A 25,488-nucleotide genomic window follows, 5' to 3' on the forward strand; every position below is an offset into this window, starting at 1 on the left:
GAAGTAAGCCTAATTTACACAGAGCATCTTACAGTAGCGGCTACCCTGTAACCAAGTGGTTTAAATGAGTTGCTAGAGAAGGAAACAGTGGAAACTAAAGTTGAAGATGCCTTAATCACGGATCTCCGTGACCATGACCTGCGGGGCTCAGGTGTCAAATGTAAGCAATGAAAGCACAACCGGGAAAAGCATTCAGGTGTCCGTATTAGTAAGATGGCAGCCAAACATGCCAGTTCCTTCCAAGGGTGTCTCAAGTTATGTCATAAAATCACAAATTTCTAAATTTACAGGTTTTTTTTTTTTTTTAAAGGATGGATATGAAATAGTACAAGTGTTTTTCCTCATGATCTAAATCAGTGGTCCCCAAACTACGGCCCGCGGGCCGGATGCGGCCCGCCTCTACATTTGGTCCGGGCCCCTGAACAATACCAGAAAGCATTTGGATTTTTTTTTTCATTTATGCGTATTTGTATTTAAAGTTGGACTTTTGCAATAAAATGTTCCTTAGTTATGAACTATTTTCATTATTAACTATTAGTTAGTAACTATTTTATACGGCGCAACAAGGGTTGCTGACTAGTTAAAATGTTATATTTTGGTAATTTGGTGTTGTTTTGTAAAGCAGAAAAAGTGAAGTACCAGTATATCACCACTAGATGACATAGTCTCACAGGTCAGAGAAGGGTGTTTGGGGCAAGTCTCACTGGACCTCACGTGATTTAATGAGACTTGTTCAATAAATCATTCTTAATGTCAACAAGTAAATGGTGTCGTGTGAGACTGACATTTACCATCTATTTTGCCGGTGAGATGTACAATACATTTTTACATTTAGGCACTCCTGCAATCATCACACTTTTTCTGTTACAAACTGACCCCGGCCCCTCATCAGAGACGCCAAAAGTTATGTGGCCCTCACAGGAAAAAGTTTGGGGACTCCTGATCTAAATCATTGGTCTTTTACTTAAATGCATCAAATATTTTAAACCACTAATAGTCGCTACGTACTACACACTGAGGTTTTAAATAATAGTTTTAACTACATTGATTCAATGCTCAGTTGTGTCCTTCTGCTTTGTTAGCTACAGTTTAACATAACACGCGGCAAACACCATCAAAAATTAAACACAAGAAAAAATGATGCAATATTTGAAGTGCATTGAAATCATTATTTACTGCATGGAGTATCACGCTTACAGCGTGTACTTATTGCTCTGTAGCAAAGAAGTAACAAGTCCCAGTTGGTCAGCTCACAGAACATTTCTTAAACTTTCACACCTGCCTCCAAATGCAATGTCGTGGCAAGTCCAATGATGTACCATAACCGTAAAAGTCCATCAAACTGTGGTCTCTTATGAGTGAACATGTGCACACATCGAAAAATCTCCGGTAAAAATTTAAAAGGAACGGAGTAAACTGAGAAAAAATAGCAATCTTACCTAGGGGACTTTTTCATAGGTCGGCATATTTTTTTCTCATTATCGACATTATTTCTTTTCATACGATTACATTTTTTTTTTTATGATAAGTGTAGAGTATTCAACGTTTGGTCAGAATTCCGTTTTGCCATGTCAGAAAATGATCAAACAATGTCAAAACGTGAAGTGAATACTGTGTCTTAAGTCAATCACATAGATATGTTATCTGACTGATACTGCTGGAATGTGAGGTTGGGGACGGGGGGCTATGGCTGCAGTTTTGCATCAAAGGTCTCCGTGACCACTGCGCCACAGGGGGTCCGCCCCTCTCAGGAGACCAGAGCTGGTACACGTCTCACCTCCCAAAGGCAGTCTGAATTTGGCCAGCGACAAGGAAAGACCGCATATCCTAACAAGAACTGGATCCAAATCCTGGTCAGTCCTGAGCAAGTCTCAGCTTAACAAGAAGCCCGAGAACCTTGCCAGGTCGGCAGCCAAGTTTAATCAAGCTAGTGGCCAAAGCCAGCAATCTCATAGAAGCTCAAGCCACCAGCAGTCAACTTCTCCTTCAACCCTCTGCATCCGGTGGTCCTCGTCCCAACTGGCTCTCAAGCCTACCAGTATTCTACAGCCGAGGACCTAAAGACAGGTCCATCATCTTCATCGAAGCAGAACCTTGCAGAACATCTTGTTGTTGCTAGGTATTGGTGTGGGTGTTGTGTAAAATGGGGAACCCTATCAAAATACAATAACGTATCCAGCCAATGTTGTTGTCCTTCCAAGTGCAGGGATCAGAATTTTCCGCGGATCCGCGGATTTCCGCTGTTTTTGAACCCCAAAGGCATTCCGACTTTTTCACTTTTTCTCTTGCGTAGCAAACAAACTCAAAATCCGACTGTCTCACTCTTTCCTTTATTACTCTGGCGCACCCTGGCGGCCGTTAGAAAAATTGGCCGCATTGTCGCACAAGCTGCAGGGACTGAACTGCATTCTCCGCCCTGGTTTATTCCTGGACGCTGGCTATTTCAGCTGAAAATGAAAATCTCCATTCTGATCCCTGCAAGTGGTGCCAGTTTAAGTTCTCAACTTCTAGTTTTGATTTTGTTTTATTTTGTCATTATTGTTTTGTGTTCTATTCAAGGTTCTTCAGTCGAAAATAAAGTCCATAAATCCAAGAGTGTGTGTGTCTTGATTAAAGTATATTGAGCGATCAAAAACGGTAAAAAGAATTCACCTAAAGTGTGTGTAGCCACCCTTCAGAATAACCAAAGAAGGTTTTTCATCCATTTTCCTGAAATAATGATCTAAAAACTGGTCAATAAATTGTTTGTTAGAATAAGTGATTTACCACCTATTTTTGCTACATGAAAGAATAATACAAAAAATACTTTTGTACTTTCTATTAAATTGTTAGATTATTTTTCTCATTTTGAAAATAACGTTTCCTGTGTTACTTTATTTTTTCCAATTACTCTCCATCTTTGCAGCCCTACACTGAAAATGAGCAGTTTGAAATCAAATTGTAGTGAAATATGAATGTATACAAAAATATGATATTTTTGATTAAGTTGACAAATGGTTTAGCTCATTTTGTAAATTTTTCGGTAGAATATTTTCAATTTTTAACTATATTTTTTTCAGTGTTTGCAGCTCCACACTGCAAAACTTCTAGTTTGTAATAAATACTTTGTAAAATAATTATAAATGAAAAATTATAAAAAAGTATTATACTTTTTATGAAGTTGTATGGTATTTTTTCTCATTTGAAATGTATTTTCTCTCATTTTACTGCATTTTAAAATTCTTTGTTTTTTATCCTTATATTTTTCTTCAATGTTGGCATTCTCACACTGCAAAAAGCCAGGTTTAAGTTAATAAGAAATTATAGAAAAAGTACTATACATTTTTAATTAAATTGAAAGATAATTTTGAATATTTTGAAGGCATGTTTTTTTATTATGTTGCATTTTAAAATTGTTGTTTTTTTTACTATATTTTCATTCAATAAGAAAAATAATTCCCAAAGTGTATTCTATTCATATATTGAAATATTAAAAATATAGTATAGAAACATATTTTTAAAAAATATCTACCAACACAAGATTTATGCTTGTATTACTGAAATGATTAATTTTTCTCGCACACAATGATGAACCCAAACCCCCCAGTAACACTACACCCCCCAACCCCCAAAATGGGAATTTTAGCATGTATATCATTGAGAAATTTAAACAATTGCGAACTCTAAAACCTCATATTAGAGCACCTAAGCCATATCAAAACAACATTTATTTCTGCATTTTAAGACCTTCACTTGCTCAAATCTACCGTCAAAGTAATGGTGATTTAAACACTACTCAACGATTTAAACCCCAAACATTTATTGTAAATGAAAGCCTTGTACATTGCCTCATTAAATCTCTGCTCTAATCTACGATACTGTACATCTATTTTAGTGCTTTCCCGTGTACTTGCTAAGGCAATGCACTGAAACATTTACGAAAGCTCCGTCAGCTCCAGTCGCTCTCTTCTTGGCCCTAAACTGCCCTAGAAGCCCATCCTTCTTTGACTATCCTTTTAGTCTAGTTGACTAGCTACTATCAGAGTAAAGCCCAAGTACATGTGTATTACACACATTGCTGGAATAAAAAATGTAATAAATAACACATTTGCCACACAACAAACTCCCTTTGCAGTGGTCAGTGTTCATTTTAGCTGTGAAAAGTGATGGGTCCCGGGGACTCGCATGCTCAAAAATCTATGGGTCCCAACAGAGATCTATGGGTACCCAAAATATTGTGTTATCGAGGTTGAAATTGTAAATCGGCGACAAATATATAATATAAATCCATATATTCATTCAGTTATAATCATCACAGTTTATTGGTAATACAAATCAGTTATCACTTCAGATTTTTCAGTTCACAACAATATTTTACATTATACAAAATAATATTGCTGAAATAATTATATTAATCTATATTTTCATTCAGTTTTAATCATCACAGTTAATTGGTAATACAAAGCAGTTATCACTTCAGATTTTTCAGTTCACAAACATATTGTATGCCACAGTTGTAATGCCTTCTCAAGGTCCAATCCATTATCATCCTCCTCATAGCGTCACCTGGAATATAATTGAGTCCATTTTGGCAGAAAAGTCCTTTTCTTGCTAGGAGTGTTCTTTTGTTTATTATATTTCGTCGAATCGTTCGCTTCAACACACGTGTTTTCCTTGCCCCAGCCGTCTTCCGAAGAATTTCTCCGCCGTTTTTTCGTGCCGGAATTATTGCCGTTGTTATCACTTTCTGCATTATGTTTCGACTTACCTAATACTAACTGTCTTGCTCGACATGAATGAGGTTTATTATAAAAAAAATGAAGTAGCTTGGATGTTCACTGTAGAAGTAAACAAATAAATGCAAGTATAATCAAGTAGAATAATACATTTTCTTATTCAAATTATTGATTCATTTTCTGCATTAATTTATTTTTGGTAGTATACTGATTCAAGGGATAACCACAAACCTGTCTTTTTTCATTTTCTCCTTTTATACTTTTTCTTAACTTCTCTATACAACATCATAATTCGTAATATAATGCATCAAAGCAAGTGAGTCGTTTGAGAGCTGACTCTCTAATGAGTTGAGCCGAAAAAGCCGGTTCTCTAAAAAAAGACGGACATTCACTACACAACTCGAACTCGTTTGACTCGATTGATTTGCCGTTTCGTGATAGTCTGTGTATACCGGATGGTACCCAAAATTGACAAATTTGCGTTTTTCCGTACATATTTTCTTGTACGTCGTACACGTCTTAAAATGCATAATAAACGTACTCTGTACGGCAAAAATGTACAGGTTGACAGGTATGCATACTTAACCTTCACTCAACGATAAGCACCACAACAATGACGTCATCTCGAAGCAACGACCTCTCGTTTGCCGAGATCGGCGTGCAGACGAAAACTCGAACCACAAGACCAAAACAACAATGACTGATCTGCCTGACGAAAAGTTTGGAGTTCGGTCAATCTTTGTTAAAAATCAAATTAATCGGGTAATAATGACAATTTTGTGTCAAAAAAGTTGCGTCCCGGGGACGCATGTTGATTTGAGACTATGCGTCCCCAGCAAAAATCATGCGTCTAGGACGCAGGGACGCCGGCAAACGAGAACACTGAGTGGCACATCCATAAAATATCATGGCCCTGCAAAATCAGAATGAACTGACTACTGAGTGGGAATACTCTACTCGTTTCTACCACTGTGGGATGTTCTTAATTTATTCTCCCTGTGTTCGGCGCAGATCTAACATTACCAGCAAAGGGAATATCTCCTGTGTAAATTTTTACCTCTTTTCATTGCAGCCATGAGAAAAATATTCTGAACGCTTGAGGTCAAGTCCATATAAATCAGCGTGAGTGTTCCTAAAAATTCGCAGGACCAAATGAACTGAAGGATTCCAAGGCTTTTTTACACTACCGCGATACCTGGTAAAAATAGAGAAAGCTGATAAGCGCCTATTTATTTAATGCGCTTCCGGACTATTGAATAAGGCAATGTGCATTTATTGAGCTGGGTAGTTTCCCCTCAACTATGCAAATAAGCTTAATTACTTAATAAACAACGGGTAATTCACCCAGCCTATTGCCAGACACAGAGTGACGCAAATATTCTTTAAAGAAGGTTGGTGTCAAAGTGGCAATCCTCTGCGGAAGCCTGTTCTTCTCAATGGAAGCCTTGAACTGGAAAGATAGGTAAAGAAAGAATGAGAGATTTTAGAGGGAAAGAGAGAGATCTGAGAATTAGAGATTTGAGAGAAAGTGTGTGTGTGTGTGTGTGTGTGTGTGTGTGTGTGTGTGTGTGAGAGAGAGAAATACAGAGCGATGGAGAGAGAAATCGATCTGAGAAGATAAGATTTTAGAAAGAAAATTGAAAGAAAGACATCTGAGAAGGAGGGATTAGAGAGCGAGGGAGAGGGAGAGAGATTTGAAAAAAAAAGGCATTTAAGAAAGAGAGTTAAAGAAATAGATTGAGAGAGAGGGGGAGTAGGTAAAGAAAGAGATTTGAGAAAGAAAGGGGGAGAGAGAGAGGTGGGTTGGTAGATAAGTCAGCAGGTCGGTCGGTAGATCGGTTGATCGGTGGGTAGGATGGATAGGTGAAATAAAATGAAATGATCTGCTTTTATATAGCGCTTTTCAAGTCAATGACTTCCCAAAGCGCTTTACAATGTGCTCCACATTTCCCAATAGCGGCCTTGCAGCCATGTAAGGCGCTAACCTGCTTATTGGGGGTATTAGGGGTTCAGTGTCCTACCCAAGGACACTTCGACATGTAACACAGACGAGCCGGGATTCGAACTGGGATCCCTTGATCCCAAGACGAGCGCTCTACCTCCTGAGCCCCCACAGGCATAGGTACTGTAGGTATTATGATAGTGTTATAATAGATATTAAAATAACACGTATTCTATTTTATTATTATGATCAGCAAGTTTTAGATGAGGTAGGTCAGTTGGTTAGCCAGTCCGTTGCTAGGTATAGTAGGTATTATTAAATCAGGATAGATTTTCCTGGAGACTGGCATATATTGAACACTACTGTACAATTTTTGTTAAATATAATTTGCCGTCATTTGTTATTCGTCATTTCTATTAGTTTATTTATTATGTCATTATTATAGCAAGCCTAGAAATATAACAGTCCACAACTGCTGTATGGATGATTGTGTTATATATATTATATATGAGAGTGTAAATAGGGGAAATGTATGTCCGTCCATCCATTATCTGCACCGCTTATCCTCAGTATGGTCGCGGGGGTGCTGGAGCCCATCCCAGCCATCTTTGGGCAGTGGGCAGGGGGCACCCAGTACTGGTATCCAGCCAGTCGCAGGGCACACAGGGACAGACAATTCGCTCGCTCATTCACACCCAGGGACAATTTGGACCAGCCAAATAAACTGACATGCATGTTTTTGGAATGTGGGAGGAAACCGGAGTGCCCGGAGGAAACCCACGCAAGCACGGGGAGCACATGCAAACTCCGCACAGGAAAGTCGGTAGCTGGTTTTGAACCCTTGTCCTCAGAACTGTGCCATGGATGTGCTAACCACCGAGCTGCCCCAATATGAGGCTATTTCAAATTAATTCTTGTGGGACATCAGCTATCATCAGGTCTCATGGGCACAGTAAGGGGCCGGTCACACAGACATTTGCGGCTGAATCACGGCCAGAAATTTCTGACTTTGAGGCGGACGCTATAGGACGCATTGAGATTGCCATTCAGACGAGTTACGGCAGTGCATAACACGAGGTCGGAAATTTTGCGTTGTTCAATTCTTGAGGGCGCATGGACACAGCCTTTCACGAGTTTATCGAGGCTGGACCGCGGCCGTAAACTTCTGGCCGTGAAGCAGATGTCGTTGGGCGCTGTTGAACGTTTTGAGACCGCCATATAGACGAGATAGAGCAGTGCTTTACTCGCGGTCGGAAATTTTCACGTGGTTGGCCGCGTTCAAAACTTTTGAGCTGCTCAAAAGTTTGAGCACGTGTTAAACCGCGTGCCGCACACGTGGTCAACACGAGGTAATGACGCGGAAATGACGCGGAACGACGTGCTCTGGCCGCGGCCAGGGCGTAGTTACACATGGGTAGGACGGGAAATTTCAGCGGGTAATCGTGGGTGGAGCATGGTGCTAGCATGTTCTGCGCCTGTATCGCGGTGTTATTACGTGAAATTAGCGTGTTACGCGTGTGACAGTCAAACGCCTTTCTCCGCGTATATACAGCGCGATTTGCCGAGCACACCATTGTGCTCGTGACGTCAAGGGGGTGAACATGGATCACCGTCAGCGTAGTTTCTCTTCATTTCGAATAAATCTTTCGGTGCATTTTCAATGGTCGTAGCAAGGCTTTGATGCTAGGTCCTTAGCTTGGCCTTTTGGCCGAGAGTAAGAGTCCCGGCTCCTAAGCTTTGTAACGTGTTATGAACTGATCGATAATGGATAATTAGCAAAATAGATAAAACAATTACCCTCAATAAACCCCTCCCCGTCAGCGTAGTGATCTCGTCTTAACCCATATTTATTTCTTGACATTTATTTTCAAGATAATAAAAAAAAAAATGCAATAGCTTGAAGTCTTGATATTCACGGGACTGTGTCTAGAGCGTTTATGAATTCTACAGCCCGAGAAATACATCCCTGCCGAGATTTGCATTTCTTTGCTTCTCCAACCATTTTTACCTCGTTTTATCTCACTTATAGGGAATGTAATGGCGAACATATAACCAAATCCACTTCGTCTTGCATTCGTTGGGAATGTAATACAACATAATACATTTCGTCTTTATTTTTGTTGTGAACGTAATCGAACGGTAAATCCTTCCCCCCTCGCGTGAACGCGCATTCTCCTGCGCTTTCATCAGAAGCGATCGTATTCTATATTAAACGCTTATTAAAACAATAAAGCGAGCTAATTATAATAATTGGGAGATCCTAGTCTATATAACGCGTTTATTTAAACAATAAAGTGCGATCGTATTCTACAAAATGCTTTTGTTAACGCGGATGAAAAGGTCAAAAGCGATCGCAGAAGAATGCGCGTTCACGCGAGGGTGTGAGGGTGTGAGGGGGTGGGTGTGTTGCGTAGGAGTCGGATTTGGGCACAACACCGGCTCGGGAGCTTTTATACCCGTGGTCCACACGAGAAAATGACGCAGAAATGACGCGATGAGGAAGCGGAACAGTCGCCGGCGTCTTTTTTCCGGCCATACCACAGACGAACGGCGGGTTGTCAAATTTTGCGCATTTTCCATCCCGGGCAACCACGGGCAAAAAAAAACCGCAAAATTTTAGCCGTGATTCAGCCGCAAATGTCTGTGTGACCGGCCCCTTAAATACGTGATGATAATTATGTTAAAAAAACCGTAATGAGAGCAAAGTAAAGGGCAAATAGAAATTCTGCTGAGTTGACAGTTTTTAGCAGGTGTACGTCGAATTATTTGCTGAGTGAGAAGAATCTCATCTTGCCACCGTTTGGCACGAAGCCAGAATTTGTATTTTGCCATGCATGGCCATATGGGTTATTTATCAGGTGCAGGGGGCGCTCAATTGTTAAATTTTGTAGGCGTGTTGGTGCTCGTATATCATTGGCGCAATCTCATTTGTCAACTTGACATCTATTGCAATTAATGGCAAGATCACAGCACTTTGAGCGTTCTTTGTGGAATTTGTAATCAGTATATAGAGGAGGATGTTTCAGCACTTTAATAATTTCCTAAATAAAGGACAACAATGGTGGACTATAGCAAAAGGAAAATCATTTTTCAAACACTGGGTGGCATTTAACTATTTTATACTCATAATGTATATTGAGTTGACATTTTGACAGTAAGAAAAAAATAGCCTTTTAGTACAGTGGAACCTCGGTTCTCGACCATAATCCGTTCCAGAACCCTGTTCGAAAACCGATTTGTTCGATCACCGAAATCATTTTTCCCATTAAAAATAATGTAAATCGTTTTAATCCGTTCCAACACCCTGAATGTTTACCTTGATTGTTTAACGTAAACATAAAGCTAACCCAGGCTAATCGTACGTTCGCGTTATCGTAATCTTCCGTACGAAAGATTACGCTAACATGAACGTGTCAAAATAAAAAAAGGATAAAGAAAAGAATTATGAATAGGATTTCTTACCTTTGTGGTGGTCAGCAGAAGGCGCAGGTGGACGGTGGGGAGAGGAATGGAGGAGGAAGGAAAATTATTGTTTGGAAGGATGTTCTTTTCTCTTAAAATACCGATCTAATGACACTTGCTTCTGCCTTCTTTTTAGCACATTTCTAAAGTGACTATTGACAGTGACATTAAAGTCCTTATTCTTTAGTATCGTACTGATCGTAGATTTAGCCATGCTGTATTCCCTAGCAAGATCAGACACTCGCACACCTCCTTCATATTTTGCTATTATTTCTTTCTTAAATGCAATAGTTGTACCTACTACTTTTCTTTTTTCACCTGTAGCAACTTTGCTGCTTGCACTGACTTTCTTCGGAGGCATAATTAGGGGCTAAAACACTTCGTACACCAATATCAAAAAGCGAAAGCAAAAGGAAGGACGTCCGCACGCGATAACAGTTGGTCACAAAAAGAGCGACCTACACCCGTACGCCGCTCAGCATGGCACCCTAGCGTACGCACTCACGCATTACCGGCGTTCGAACTCCGATTTTTTGACCGAACAGCGAAGCAAGAATTTCTCAAAATTTTTGCTCGGACTCCGATTTGTTCGAACTGAGAGGCGTTCGAAAACCGAGGTTCCACTGTAATTGATACAAGCAAAAAAATGAAGTACAAGTCATGTTTGATGCAATTATTAAAAACAAAACCTTTTATTTCTTGTATGTAAAAACACTTTCCGAGTATCTATCATAGAATTTGTAAATCGGGTGTTGCATAAGTGTTTGTTTAGTTTTTGTTTTCCTGTTGTTTTTTTTTAACAGAAATAAGTGAAGAACTTTCATACCAGTGTGTAATATTTTACCACTATGTGGCGCTGTATGGTCTAATGTAGTGCTTCCCAAAGTGGGCGGTGGAAGGATCTGGGGGCGCGGTGAGGAAGAAGAAGGTGGTAGGGGTCAGCAGTCCGAAGTCGAAGTCAGCAGTTTAAACGTAGTGCGGTTGTGAAACCGCAAAGCACTGCGTTTTTTTCAAGGTTTTATAGTTAGTGATGGAGTTTTGGCAAACCACAATTGTTACTGTTCAAGTTTTAAAAGCACCGACCAATCAGAGGGAAGTTTTAATAATGGCACAAGCCAATAAACGCGATTCAAAGTTTGCAAGCACCAGACTATGACACACCCACCGTGTGAGCTCATTGAGTATCATGGCGGACTCCGTAAACATAGTCCCAGAGTCAACGAACGATAAGTAAACGAAGCTTGCTCCGAAGAAGAGCGGTACATTAATTGTTTGGGCCTATTTTGGTTTTGATGAAACGGACGTGGAACAGAAGAATTTACTTTCGCGTAGTTGCTAGGTCCAGTAATTCAGTGGGGAGCCAAGGGGGCGCTAGCCTGAAAAAGTTTGGGAACCATATGTCTAAAGCAGGGGTGTCAAACTCATTTAAGCTCAGGGGCCACACGATAAAACAAATATTCTCAGGAGCCGGTTTAGTAGATTAGAGAGAAAGGAAAAAATGAGAGAAAGAAATAAGAGAAAGATAGGGAGAGAAAAGTAGAGAGGGTGGGACAAAAAGAGAAAGAGAGACAGAGAGTGAGAAACAAGAGATAAAAACAGAAATAGTGAGAGAGGGGGAAAGAAAGAGAAATAATGAAATCCAAAGAGAAATAGAAAGAGGAAAAAAAGGAGATTAGAGAGGAGAGAAAGGGAGAAATGGGAAAGACAGCACGGGAAAGCAAGAGAGGGAGAGAAAGGGAGTAAAGGAAAACATGAGAGAGCAAAAGCAGGTAAAAGACATAGAGAGAAAGATATCAAAAGGAACAAAGAGAAAAAGTGACAGACAGTGAGAGTGAAAGAGATAGAGAGAGAAAAATGGAGGAAGAGCGAGATTAGAGAGAGAGAAATACAAGTGCAGTGTTTGTGAGAGGCACCTGGCAACATCAAGTGGACCTATTTCAACCTACAGCTCTCTTTCTCTTGTGCTTCTCTGAGCCTTGTTTCTCGGGCCGGATGCGGCCACGTATCCTCACTAAGACAGAATTTTTCTTCCAAGGTGTTTTGAAAAATAACTTTTTCCTAGGACATTTTTGGGTTAACATCTCAAGGAATCCAGTCCCTGGTTTATGGAATCCATTTTGTGCATCAACCTATGAGTTAACTCTAACCTAGGTTTAACTATAAACAAAAAAAAAGGCCTGGCATTTTGACTGGCTGGATCATGAAAAGTGTATCAATTAATAGCCACCAAGCAAAATTCAAATTGTGCTAAATGACAAAAAATTTGCCATTGAGCTTCAAATCTAAGCTAATTCTAAAGCTAAGTCCGCAATAAAAAGAAGTGTATTGAAAGCCAAGCAGATATCATGCTCTCTTCATGTTGGCAGTATTGTCAGAAAAAGGCTCTTTATTTTCATCCTAAAGGGCGCCAACCTGCGGGGAGTGGCTGGAGAAAGCCCACCTGCGCCTTATCAGGGTCCACACCTGCACCTGCTTATTCTGGCTCCTTTTATTGACTGGCTCTGACACCACATGATGTCGGGTCATTGTCACGTCAGGTTTCTTGTTTTGACACTTTGTTAGTTACTTTGAGGACACTTTTTTTTTTTACATTGTACCTGTTTATTTTTTATTCTTTATTATCACTACCTTCTTTTGACTACCGTAAATTCGGGACTATAAGCCGCTACTTTTTTCCCAAACGTTCAATCCTGCGGCTAATTCTGTGATGCGGCCAATTTATGTCATTTTTCTAACCGCCGCCAGCGGCGCTCGAGTACAAAAGGTAAGCTTTAGACCGGTGGAATATATGCGCCGAGGAAGACTGCAACTTCTTAGCTTGTGCACGAATTAAATTCGCGTAAACTTACCCTCATCATGCAAATTGCAAAAAGAAACATGACGCAGCTTTCAAGCTTAAAGCAATCGAGCAATCCGATAAAAGGAAAAAGAGCTATTGCACGTAAACTTTACGTTGCGAGCGTGTTGCTAGCGTGTTTTGGAATAAGGGAGCGTGGGACGACGTCTATATGACAAAGTTTCTTTCCGACACTGAGGAAGATGACTTTGATGGCGTCAGTTATAAGGAGGAAGATGAAGATGGTTTATCGTGATTTTTACTAGTAGGGTATGATTTTTTTAACAGACCCGTTTACTGCTTTGCGAGCGTGTTGCTAGTAGCGTGTTGCTACCTGTCACAGTCACTGTTTGGGCTGAAAGTTATGTTATTATTATTAAAGCTTTGAAAACTCTCTCGGTGTACCGTCTTTCTTTGTAAATATGTGTAACCATGTATAATATGTATTTGTAACTGTATATTTTTGTAATGTATTTATTTTAGAGACTTATTCTGATATGTTTTCCACGGGCGAATCAAAAAGAAGGGGCGAAACAACGGGGGCTGACAGGAAGTGGAGTAAAGGTGAGACGTGTTTTTGGACGCAGCGGACAATAGAAGATATATATTTTTCCCACCCTTACCTTTGGAAATATAGCCTTTTTTTCCTTGGATTACTTTCAACGGGACCCGGACTCTGCAGGTCTGCATCAAACCTTAAGTACCGGTATCATTTTCCATTCATTTTGCCGGCTGTGATTTTTGGACTGTGTACTTTCTTTTCAGTTACAATCGCAGGACTTAAAGTCGGGCTTGGGTTACTTTTGAGATTGTGTTACATGTTTTATTGTGGGCGCATGCGGCTTATATACAGGTGCGGCTTGTGAAGGTACAAAAGCGGTTATCCTCTTAAAATGTGGTGGGTGCGGCTTATAATCAGGTGCGCTCTATAATCCGGAATTTACGGTACATTACCTAGGTTCCTGCCTCCTGCATTTGGGTCCACCATGATTTGCGACACAAGTATTGACTTACCTTATATTCTCACAATCAAGCTGGATTTAGAACTATAAAATTACTGAAATCAGGGGGGGGGGGGGGGTTGTGTAATATGTGCAAAAAACAAAATTGGCGCATAAAACAGGCATAGACACCCAATGGCTCACATACTCCCCCTCCTCCAATCTGTTCTTTCTGTTTAGTCAATCGACGCCATCCTGATAGTATTTAAAATGGACAGCATTTTATTTTACGGTCATTTTGTGCATTTTATTGCCCTTTTTCATCTCCTATAATGGGTCCCAAGAAAGTTGGTGACAATCAAAAGTAGAACAACTACAAAGTTAAAGAAGGCAATCATTGCAAAATATAAAAAAGGTTTAAGAGCGCCATTAAAGCGTAGCTTAATCATACAGTAAATGATTAAAAATAAGCATATATTTTGTGTATATTTTAATTTACACGTTTAAACAATCACCGGTGCTTAGGGACACGTTTCATTTATATTTCGGGTACGTATTTATTTGAGAACATGGCTGTTTTAAAGCACTTTAAGGGGGTCGGCCTGTAGGGAATCTAGGATGATATGTGAGTATACAGTGGGACCTCGCTACTTCGCGGTTCGACTTTCGCGGGTTCAGAGCTTCGCGGGCCAAATAAATAATAATAGTTAAAAAAAAATAATAATAAAATGAATTAAAAAAAAATAATAATAATAATGAAAAATATTACATTAAAATTAGAAATTACATTATTTTACAAAATTTGAAAACAAAATATTCAATTAGAATTAGTAATTGCATCGTTTTACAACATTTTAAAATACAAAGAAATGCACGTATCCGCCAAGCGTCACGGCCATAAACGCAAGCTCATTGGCCAGCACTCGCTGAGTGCTCGACTCCCCATTGGCCTATTCACTACAGTAGACCACGCTTATCTCGTACGAATACTGTACAGCACAATACAGTACGCTTCTCGCCATTAGTGTAGTTAGTTTGTCTCGCGGTGATTTCTAAAGTTTTGTAAAGTCCTCGTGATGGCTCCTAAACACTCTTCATCCCTTGGTGCGGCTTGTGAACCGAAGAAAAAGTGAAAGATGCTAACAATTACCGAAAAAGTGAGTCTATTGGACAAATTGAAAGCAGGAAATAGCTACGCTAGCGTAGCACGATAATATGGCCTTAACAAATCCACTGTTAGATACATAAAGAAGGAAGAGAAGAACATCCGCAAAACTGCTGCAATATCTTTCACGAAAGATGCCAAAAGGGTTGTAAACACCCAGAATAAGACCATGGTGCGAATCGAAAATGCACTGGTTATTTGGATCCACGATTGAAGGGCGAAGAAAATCAGCCTGGATGCAAACCTAATCCGAGGTACTGCAAAGGTTTTTTTTTTTTTTTGAAGGGGCATCGCTACTTAGCAGATTTTCACTTTTCGCGGGTGGTTTTGGTCCCCATTAACCGCGATAACCGAGGTCCCACTGTATATCCAAGTCTCACTGCAACTACCCAGGTTTGAATCCCATTGCAAACAATGTTTTACGATTTTGATCATTGATACTTACCGACTGATCAATCATTGCTGTAAGGCAGAGGTCAGGGACCTACCTGTATGGCTCACGGGCCATACATGGCTCTTTTCATGAGGACATATAGCTCAGAGGTAAAAAAAGAATGAGTACAATTACCAATTTTATAGTAACGTTTTGAGCCTATTGTTGCTCATGCAAAGTCGATACAATGTTTGGTCCAGTATAAAAAGGAGACATTTTTTTACTACAGTTTAAAGTCAGGGAGTCACAACGAGAGACCCGGTTTTGGCAGTAAATTGCTAAATAATCCTTTATATGGAAGCTTATGAAACATGTTTTGTTCTTTGTTGAGATACTTTATAATCAAAAGCAACAGAATACATTTTCTTTGTTGTTTTGGTCAAATATTCCATGTTGGCACACTATGAAAATAATTTCTACACATATTATTGAGTTTATTATCTTAAAACCCAGGTTTATTGATAACTACTGTTAACCTGTTACCAAAGTTATTATTTTGTTTTATTCAAATTTCAACAGGTTTTTTTTAGAATAAAACCATTTGAAATGTATTCTCAGTAGGTTTACGAGTGTGCTGGAGCCAATCCTTGCTATCTTTGGGCAGTGGGCAGGGGACACCCTCAACTGGTTGCCAGCGAGTCGCAGGGCACACAGGGATTCACACCTAGGGACAAATTGGACCGGCCAATTAACCTGACATGCATGTCTACGGAATGTGCGAGGAAACTGTAGTGCCTGGAGGAAACCAACACAAGCACGAGGAGAACATGCAAACTCCGCACACGAAGGCTGGTAGCTGGTTTTGAACCCTTGTCCTCAGAACTGTGCCGTGGACGTGCTAACCACCGAGCTGCCCCAATATGAGGCTTTTTCAAATTAATTTTTGTGGGAAACCATGAGCACCACCTGCTGGTGAAGTCAGTGATCACCGGATTAGAGTCTGGGGCAAGATCTCATCCCCAACCCGGAGGGAGCATGCCACCCTTTTCTGACTGAGTACCATGGTCTCGGACTTGGGGGTGCTGATCCTCATCCCAACCGCTTCACACTCGGCTGCGAATGGCTCCAGCGAGAGCTGAAGATCGCAGCCTGAGGAAGCCAACAGCACCACGTCATCTGCAAAAAGTAGTGAGTCCCCCAAACCGGACTCCATCCCCACCAAGGCTGCGCCTAGAAATTCTGTCCAGAAAAGTTATGAACAGAATCGGTGACAAAGGGCAGCCCTGGCAGAGTCCAACCCTCACCGGGAACGAATCCGACTTACTGCCGGCAATGCGGACCAGACTCTGGCACCGGGCATACAGGGACCGCACAGCCCGGATAAGACTGTGCGGTAGCCCATACTCCCGAAGCACCCCCCACAGGGCCTCCCGAGGAACACGGTCGAAAGCCTTCTCCAAGTCTACAAAACACATGTAGACCGGACAGGCAAACTCCCATGCACCCTCAAAGACCCTGCAGAGTGTGTAGAGCTGGTCCAGTGTTCCACGGCCAGTACGAAAACCACACTGTTCCTCCTGAATCCGAGATTCGACCTCCTGGCAGACCGTCCTCTCCAGTACCCCTGAATAGACCTTACCAGGGAGTCTGAGAAATGTGATTCCCCTGTAGTTGGAACACACTCTCCGGTCTTCCTTCTTAAAGAGGGGAACCACCACCCCAGTCTGCCAGTCCAGAGGCACTGTCCCTGATGTCCATGCGATGTTGCAACATCCAGATCCTTAATGAACTCCGGGCGGATCTCATCGACCCCCGGGGCCCTGCCACCAAGGAGCTTTTTGACCACCTCGGTGACTTCAACCCCAGAGATGCGAGAGCCCAACCCAGAGTCCTCCGGCTCTGCTTCCCCAGAGGAAGACGTGTCTGTGGGATTGAGGAGGTCTTCGAAGTACTCCGCCCACCGATTCACAACGTCCCGGGTCGAGGTCAGCAGCGCCCCATCGGCACTATACACAGTGTCGATGGCACACTAAGACGCCGGATGCTGGACCAGAATTTATGACATAAGATTATTTTTTTTGGTGGAGAGTCCTTTATAATCTGGTGCGTCCAATAGTGTATGGTGATATCTCCATTCCCCTGGTGACTCTCTATTGCTTGACAGACACGTCCAACAGGAAATAAATCGTCTCCTATGTTTATTATTCATTGTGAATTTCCCTACTGGGCTCTATTATCTGACCTCAGTGCGTAGAGGACGGTCCCGTTCGGAAAGATGCGGATCAGTCTGTTCTCCACTGTGATGTCATGAAGAAAGGACTTCTTGGAGTCCACGATGAAGGTGTCGGGCACCCATAGGAGCTCCACCAGCCGGCCGTCGAGGCTAAGGCTCTTGTTACCTTCAAACACCAAACGTTCGTCCGTCCAGCGCTGCCGCAGGAAAATGGTGGCTGTATAGTCCTGCAAAATTGAGGTCCAAAGGTTAGGACAAAAAAATTGACTCGTTTGCTAAACATGTCCAAATTTATGCTGACAGCTAGCAGTGTTTTTTTGCTAACTGTGATGTTCTTGTTCAGTTTTTTTTTCCTGTATATTGTTGACTTCAGGTCCCTGAGCCCTTCAATGCCTAAGGCAAACGAAATACAGAACATTACATTGCATTTCAAAATTACGTTTAAGAGAACGGATCAGAATTCTGGTATTGCGTAGTTCTGCGAGGGATTTTAATTACCGTATTTTCCGCACTATAAGGCGCACCTAAAAGCCTTTATTTTTTTCAAAAGCTGACCATGCGCATTATAATACAGTGCGCCTTATATATGGATCAATATTAAGTCGCAAAGTCTTGCAACTAAGGCAAGCAGCCGCCGACTTGATTTTCCCCCGAAGGCGAAGTCGTCTGCGGTGTATGCTGGGATTTATATACCGGCGTTTCATTTCCTAACCAATGTGTCAATCATCATTTGAATCAGTCACTATTGGCTAAAGTTATTCGTAGGTAAAGGGGGCGGATCCTTTTTATCATTTACAGGCTCGCATAGGCTAAAGGGGCGAAACAAAGCCTGCAATTGGCCGAAAAAGATGAATGTGAATCACACGTTGGGTTGCACTACGACATAGAGAGAACATTTTTTACTATTCTGTATTTGTAAATGTTTTACTCTCCTGGATTGACTACACTCACGGTTGTAAGAAGACCACGGTTACGTATCATTATTGAACGTCATGGCTGCAAGAGAACTTAGGTGAGCTATGCGGATTTATAATTTCTCGGTATCTTGTTTTAGAACGATCTTGATGTTTCTGTAAGTCTATTTTTAATCTAAATTCAATTCAAAGTGTTTATTGTCATATGCACAGTAAAGAACCCTGTTTCCCTGCACAATAAAATTCTTACTTTGCTGTCCACACAGTTGCCAGCAAAAAATAAAATGGAAACTAAGAAATGTTTGGCATTTCTTGAATCCCAATACGTTAACCCTCCGAATGATATTTGGAACGATGCATTTGAGTGAGATTGTACATACACTGTTTCCGTACATGTGTGAGACACGTATTTGCTTCTTTGCAAGCTTTGGGAATGTTAAGGGGGTAATAAATTGGACTGAACTATCTGACTGTTTTGTCCACGTTCCCATTGTAGCGCCTTATAATCCGGTGCGCCTTATGTATGGAAAATATAGGACCAAAAACTATTTTTTGGGGGTGCGCCCTATAACCCGGTGCGCCTTATAGTGTGTAAAATACGGTATTTGTTTCGATAGGTGTTAATAACCTTGGAGCTTTCAAAGGTGAATGCTATTCATGTGAGTTAACAGTACAAAATGGGAAGGTGATTGTTTGACTTTCACCGAAGCAAAACTCGATTATTTGCCTGATTTTAGTCGGGCTTGGCAGTGGCAAGGCAATAAAATAGACAAAGTTATGACAGGTTGTCTCTTTCGCTCAATTATTTGGAGGCGATGATGAGTCGAAAGGTCAGAGAGAAGCAACGACGACATAACAGGAATGAATTGCATTAGCGTCATAAATTATATTAAGAAACTCATGCGTAGACAGAAAAAAACGAGGGACTTTTGAAGTCAGGAGTATAACAAAAAGGTGCAAAAAAAACCACCCAGTTTGGGTCAAAGACTGACTGCACGGATTATTTCGACCCAATTTTAGTCAGAATAGCGCTGAAAATGGCAAACGCCAACCTTTTTGAAGCTGAGAGCTATATTTTGTTACTGATTGGCACGAAGGGCTACCATTTTGATTTCAATTCCTAAAGTAACAACGCGTATTATGTTATTACATTGTTATTACCAGGTTGTAAATATTAGAAGTTAAATCAATCATTTAAACTTAATGTCAGTTAGAATTTAATTTTACTAGGAATTTTACACTAAGTTTTACAATGAAACTGGTGAGCTATTCAGGTTTTTAGGGGTATATCTGGTCCCCACGGGCACCACATTGGAGACGCCTGCCCTAAAATACAGTTTCAACAAAATAATACCGACAAATTAGTTTAGTTTGGTTGCAATCATTCAGTTTTAACAAAAGTGTCAGATCATTTCAAATAAATCCAAATGATACACAGATTATTTTGACTATAATCAAGCAAAATTGAACACTTTAACTCAAAAAATAATGCTCATGCTATATAAAAACTTTAACAATATTATGTTCTGTTGAAAAGTCCCAAAATAATGGCATTTTATGCAGAATTGACCTGGGTAAATTACAACCTCATTAAAAATGTGAAATGTTGTAGAAAGTAGTCTACTTTTGTCAGGACCAGAACGGAAACATGACCCACTTGCGTAGCGTTTCTCGCAAGTTCTATTAGAAGAAAGAGAAAGGGTTGCGCCCACGATCCGGTGATAGCTGGACGCGGGAAATGGGCCGCTCTGAATGCGGAAGTGGATCTTCCATGGTGACCGATGGCGGTGTCGGGAACGGAAAAAAACGGGTCAGTATCCGGAACAGGAGAGCAAAAACGTAGTCTGGGTCGGAAGCGAGTCGTAAGCCAGGACAGGAGAGCAGACGTGGTCAAGATCAAAACGGGTCTTAGCCGGAGACAGACGGGAGCATGACGGGACAGGTGGGAGTCAGGGTCGAAAAAGGCTTGCCTAGTATACACTGAGGTTCGCAGACGGACTGACAACAGGTGACAGAAAGGAATGGGTTTAAATAGGGACAGGGAGCCAATCAGAGTCTGTGGCAGTTGGCGCCAAAGGAACGGGCACAGGTGCTTTACATCAGCAATCATGACAAATTTATTTTAAAACAAATAAAAATGGTTTTGGGGTAACCAACCTCATATAGATTAAGTGGTGTAGTCAAAAACAGATCATTTTTATTTTGAAAAACAAAACCGGACAAAAACAACCAAATCTAATCTATCTGTCGATGTTTATCCCAATCGGTGCGATTATATTTTACCCAAGTGTAGCGTAAACTTATAGTCTAGTAAGGTGAATTGAAATACTCGAAGTATTTATTTAGTTTTTCATGTAAAAAAATAAATTAAATAATAATACTATGAATGAATTTCATTTTGAAGCGCCTTTCAAGACACCCAAGGTTGCTGCACACTGAATAAAGGACAGTCATGTCAATAATAAAAATTAAGTAAATATATAAGTGGGTAGCGCGTGTGCGGCACAGTTCTAAGGTCTTGGGAACCTCCTGTGTGGGTTCAAATCCAGCTACTGGACTTACTGTGCGGAGTTTGTATGTTCACCCCGTGCTTGTGTGGGTTTCCTCCGGGCACTCCGGTTTCCTCCCACATTCCAAAGACATGCATTTCAGGTGAATTGACCGGTCCAAATTGTCCCTAGGTGTGAATGAGCGAATTGTCTGTCCTTGGGTGCCCTGGGACTGGCTGGCAAACAGTTCGAGGTGTCCCCTGCCCACTGCCCGATGATTGCTAGGATGGGCTCCAGCACCCCCGCGACCCTACTGAGGATAAGCGGTGCAGCTAATGAGATGAGATGAGATCTATAAATAGATAAAAACAATTACAGTAAAAAGGAGGGACCCATTGGTTTTGGATTAGGTAATGGATAGGCTAGCCTGAAAATGTCGGTTTTGAGTTTGGATGGGCGGGGTGGCAGAGACCCGGATGCGAGGTTTGCCAGGATTTGTTTCCAAGTTGCAATTGGATCACAAAGTTAGACAGAAGGCATCCCAAAACTTGCTCACTGGCATGTTTACGAACTTTGGAACGCTAGCGAGAGCAAAGCATCTGTTTCATCAGATGTGTGGGCGGCTGATCTTGGACCGCTTCCTGAGTCGTGGACTGGCACGGTTTCTGATTTTTGACATTTGTTGGATGCGTTGCCACATTTTGGGAATGAACTTTGGAAGTTCCTGTCTTAGGAGGATGTCTTTGGTGGGACGGGAGCAAGGAGGTACATGCTTTTATTTGTGGAATATTTGCCCTAGCAAAAGAAAATCATTTTCTTGTAAAGGTCATCCATACTTGTTCGGGGATGAGCTTAGTTTACTAATTTGTGGGCATGATAGTTTGTGCACAAAGTAGCCTTAGCGCTCTCCATTCGGGCCTCGGTGCTGTGGAATGCTCTTCCCCCTGAGATTCGATCTGCAACCTCAGTAGAACTGTTAAAATCTAGGCTTAAAACACACTTCTATTCTATAGCATATTAGTAACCTATATTTTATGTGGACAATAGCTGTGTGTTATTTCTTCATTTTCCTCACGTTGAGGTTTTTGAGTTTTTCCCTTGCCCTCTTGTAGGTTTTAGATCAGGGGATGGTGGAATGATAGTATGTGGTTTGCAATAGTCTGTGGTCTGTGCAGCCTTTTCCAGACTCTTTGTGATTAAGGGCGTCACAAATAAACATGACTTCCTTTCTTCATTCCTTCCCTTCTTTTTTACTTCCTTCATTCCTTCCCTTCCTTCCTTTCTGTATTTCTTTATTTTCTATATTTATATATTTTTTTCATGCTTCTTTTCTATGTTATGTCCAGGGCTTCGTATAGTATAAACAGGGTTGGGTAGGGTTACTTTAACTGGGTTACTTTCAATGACTTTTGGATGACTCCAATACCAAATATGCTAATAAAAGACAAAAGAAACTAAATAGGAATAAAATGATGACTCACAACACGTGGTAAGCTTTCTCCCCTGGCTTTGATCTCTTTGATCTCCGGCAAAACTAACATCAAATGCGATAGAAACAAAATGAAAATAAATCCAAACAGCTTGCCAACATCATTTTTGCCGTTCCATGTATTCCGTTACTCCCCAAGCCTGCACAAAATGGAGTCATTTTATTCATATTTAGTTTATTTTGTCTTTTATTAGCATATTTGGTATTGGAGTAATCCGCAAATCATTAAAAGTAATCCAGTTAAAGTAACCCTACCCAACCCTGAGTATAAACCCTGTAGTTTTTTTGTTTCAAAAACGCCAAAATCAGCTTCCCCTTTGCCACGGTGTCTAGTCAAATCAAAGCTCTATTCATGCTGTCTTTTATCGAGCACACTCAAATCTGCTGCTGTGAAAGAGAACACTAGCGATACTGAGATCCTCCTATTATAAGTAAAATTGTCATGTCTTGTACGGTTGTCATGGCGCCCAGCTGGCCCCGCCCCTTGACACCGGCTGACCTGCATTTTCCTGATTACTCCTATGGGTACTTAAACCTGCCTTTTGGAACTGCCCTTGGCCAGATTGTTGTTTACCCTTGTTGAAAACCTGTTCATGCCTGTTTGACACCTGTTTATTCTTCTTGTGCTTGTTGGACTTTGTTGCACTTCGGTGTAACATTCTGAGAGATTCCTGCAAGTTCTGTTTCATCCCGTTAAATGCCTAGTCTGTAGTTTTGCCTGCATTTAAGCCTGCTTTGTTTTGTTTTTGGTCCGTTTGTGTGTTGGACAACTTTTCTTTCTCAATTAAAGTGACAGATCGTCTACACCACAGGTGTCAAACAGGCGGCCCGCGGGCCAGATCAGGCCCGCTAAGGGATTGAGTCCGGCCCGCGAGACAACACTCAGAAGCGCAAGAGAAAAACAAGCTGCAGGATGAAATATGACACTGCACTTGTATTTATTTCTCTCTCTCTCGTCCTCTCTCTCTCTCTCTCTCTCTCTTTTCCACCCCTTTTCTCCCACTCTGTCTTTGTCTCTTTCACTCTCCGTGTCTCTCTTTTGCTCTTCCTTTGTTGCTCTTTGTCTCTTTCTCTCTCTGTGTCTTTCAACCTCTTTTGCTCTAACTTCCTTTTTTTCTTTTCTCTTTTTTCCTTCTCTCTTCCTACCCTCCGCGCTTTCTTTTCTCTTTTCTCTCCTGTCTTTCTATTTCTTTTTGGATTTCTTTCTTCCTCTTCCTTTCTTTTCCCCCTCTCTCAGGACTTTTTATCTTTTGTTTCTCACGCTCTCTCGCTCTCTCTCTTTTTCTTTCTTTGTCCCGCCCTCTCCCCTTTTCCCTCCCTCTTTTTCTTATTTCTTTATCTCTCTTTTTCTTTCTTTTTAATCTACTAGCCCGGCCCCCGAGAGAATGTTTGTTCTATGGTGTGGCCCCCGAGTTAAAATGAGTTTGACACCCCTGGTCTACACAAATGAGTTCCAACTTCCTGCTTCCCGACCCGTTTCATGACTGTCCCGTCCCGTTTCGTGACAAAAATGCTCCACGGAAAAACAGTGACTTTTTTTTTTACCTTTGCAGGGTCAAATTACAGCAAGAGGTTAATTAGTCAGAATTGTTTAAAGTTAACCTTAGCAACAATAACACAGCAAAAATACTCTTTATAGCATGAGTGATGTTTGAGTTATAGTCACTCATTCATCCTTGAAGATGTTTAAACCTTACCTTCCTACTTACTCTTTAATTAATTACTACAGGAATTAACATAAAAACGAAGAAAGAAATACATCTAAAATGATAATAGATAGATACTTTATTCATCCCCGCAGGGAAATTCACATTTCCAGCAGCATCCCTTCGCTGAGAACAATACAATAATAATGCAAAAGGAATACAATATACAAATACCCGATGTGACGTGCTAAAACCCACTGTAGCGTGTTGTATAGAGTATTTAAATAGTGCTACATAAAATACACACTGCCATAAAAGTACGGTAATATGCAATGTAGGGGGTGTGGTTTAATGTGGGCCTTTACTCCACCGGGTGGAGTTAAAGAGCCTCATGGCATGAGGAAGAAAAGATCGCTTCAGTCTGTCCGTGGTACAAGACAATAGGTAAATAAGGAAATAATTACAAGAATTTATAAACAGATATACATATAACCTAATAAAATATGTATGAATAGTTAGATCGGGCAATCCACAAAGGTAAACCTCAAAAAGAACAGTAGAACAAAAAGTTACGTTTATGCGTGTTTCTTTGTCTGCAGCAACATTTTGTTGTCATGATTTTTAAAATGAATTATCCTATGTTTTTTTATTTCTTTATAATTTCAACACTTCTATTTTTAACATGATCAAATACATAATGGTCAAGCTCGGAGATGGATACAATTTTAATTATCACTTGTTTTCTTAAATTGTCTGAATGTTTTCCCCTCTGCCTTTTTTTAACAAACATTTTCCCAACCGGGCTTATTGTTTTTAAAAATATTTTGTTAATAAGCTAATCCATACTATATTAAATTATTATTATTAGCAGATTAATAATCTGGACTATTATTAGTAGTATTGTTTTCCTTATCCTCACTGTAAAATGTGGAACTGGAGTGCCACGTCCAATTTTGTTGTCACAATATATCCCATGTTATAACAATGACGATAAAGGTCTATTCTATTCTAATCTATTCTATTATCACTCCCCCAACCTGATCTTTCCTCCCCACGCCACCCTGTTGGGTTCATAGACCCAAAAGGGTGGATTTTTTTCGCTTTTTAGCTGATCAACTTTTAGCTAGCTAACTTTCAACAGAATAACACATTTTAATAACTACATCTAATGTTTTTTTTAATACTCTATAAACATTTCCCCAAATTTGCTCATTTTACGTCTAACATATTGTCACTGTCATGTCATCTCCAAAATTATCTGTAGTCATTTAACTAAGTTATTT

General features: G+C 40.7%; 1 protein-coding gene and 1 long non-coding RNA gene across 6 annotated transcripts in view; one reads left to right on the forward strand and one right to left on the reverse strand.

Moving 5' to 3' along the window:
• Positions 1-25,488, reverse strand: part of gabrzb (gamma-aminobutyric acid type A receptor subunit zeta, b) — a 123,950-nt gene that overhangs the window by 24,406 nt on the left and 74,056 nt on the right. For both annotated transcript variants that reach the window (XM_088351295.1, XM_088351294.1), the window contains exon 5: positions 17,677-17,894. In XM_088351295.1, coding sequence (XP_088207421.1) covers positions 17,677-17,894 — 218 coding nt within the window. The remainder of the gene's footprint in view (positions 1-17,676; positions 17,895-25,488) is intronic.
• LOC148354517 (uncharacterized) overlaps positions 1-25,488 on the forward strand; it is a 106,322-nt gene that overhangs the window by 917 nt on the left and 79,917 nt on the right. The window contains exon 3 of one of the 4 annotated variants that reach the window (XR_015852459.1): positions 311-446. The exons of the other annotated variants lie outside the window; for them this stretch is intronic. This is a non-coding gene — a long non-coding RNA (uncharacterized LOC148354517). Of the gene's footprint in view, positions 1-310; positions 447-25,488 lie in introns of those variants that run through there. 4 annotated transcript variants of the gene reach the window in all.

This window comes from Urocampus carinirostris, chromosome 13 (assembly GCF_059441175.1).
Source record: "Urocampus carinirostris isolate Australia breed hairy pipefish chromosome 13, RoL_Ucar_1.0, whole genome shotgun sequence".
Classification (NCBI taxonomy): Eukaryota; Metazoa; Chordata; class Actinopteri; order Syngnathiformes; family Syngnathidae; genus Urocampus; species Urocampus carinirostris.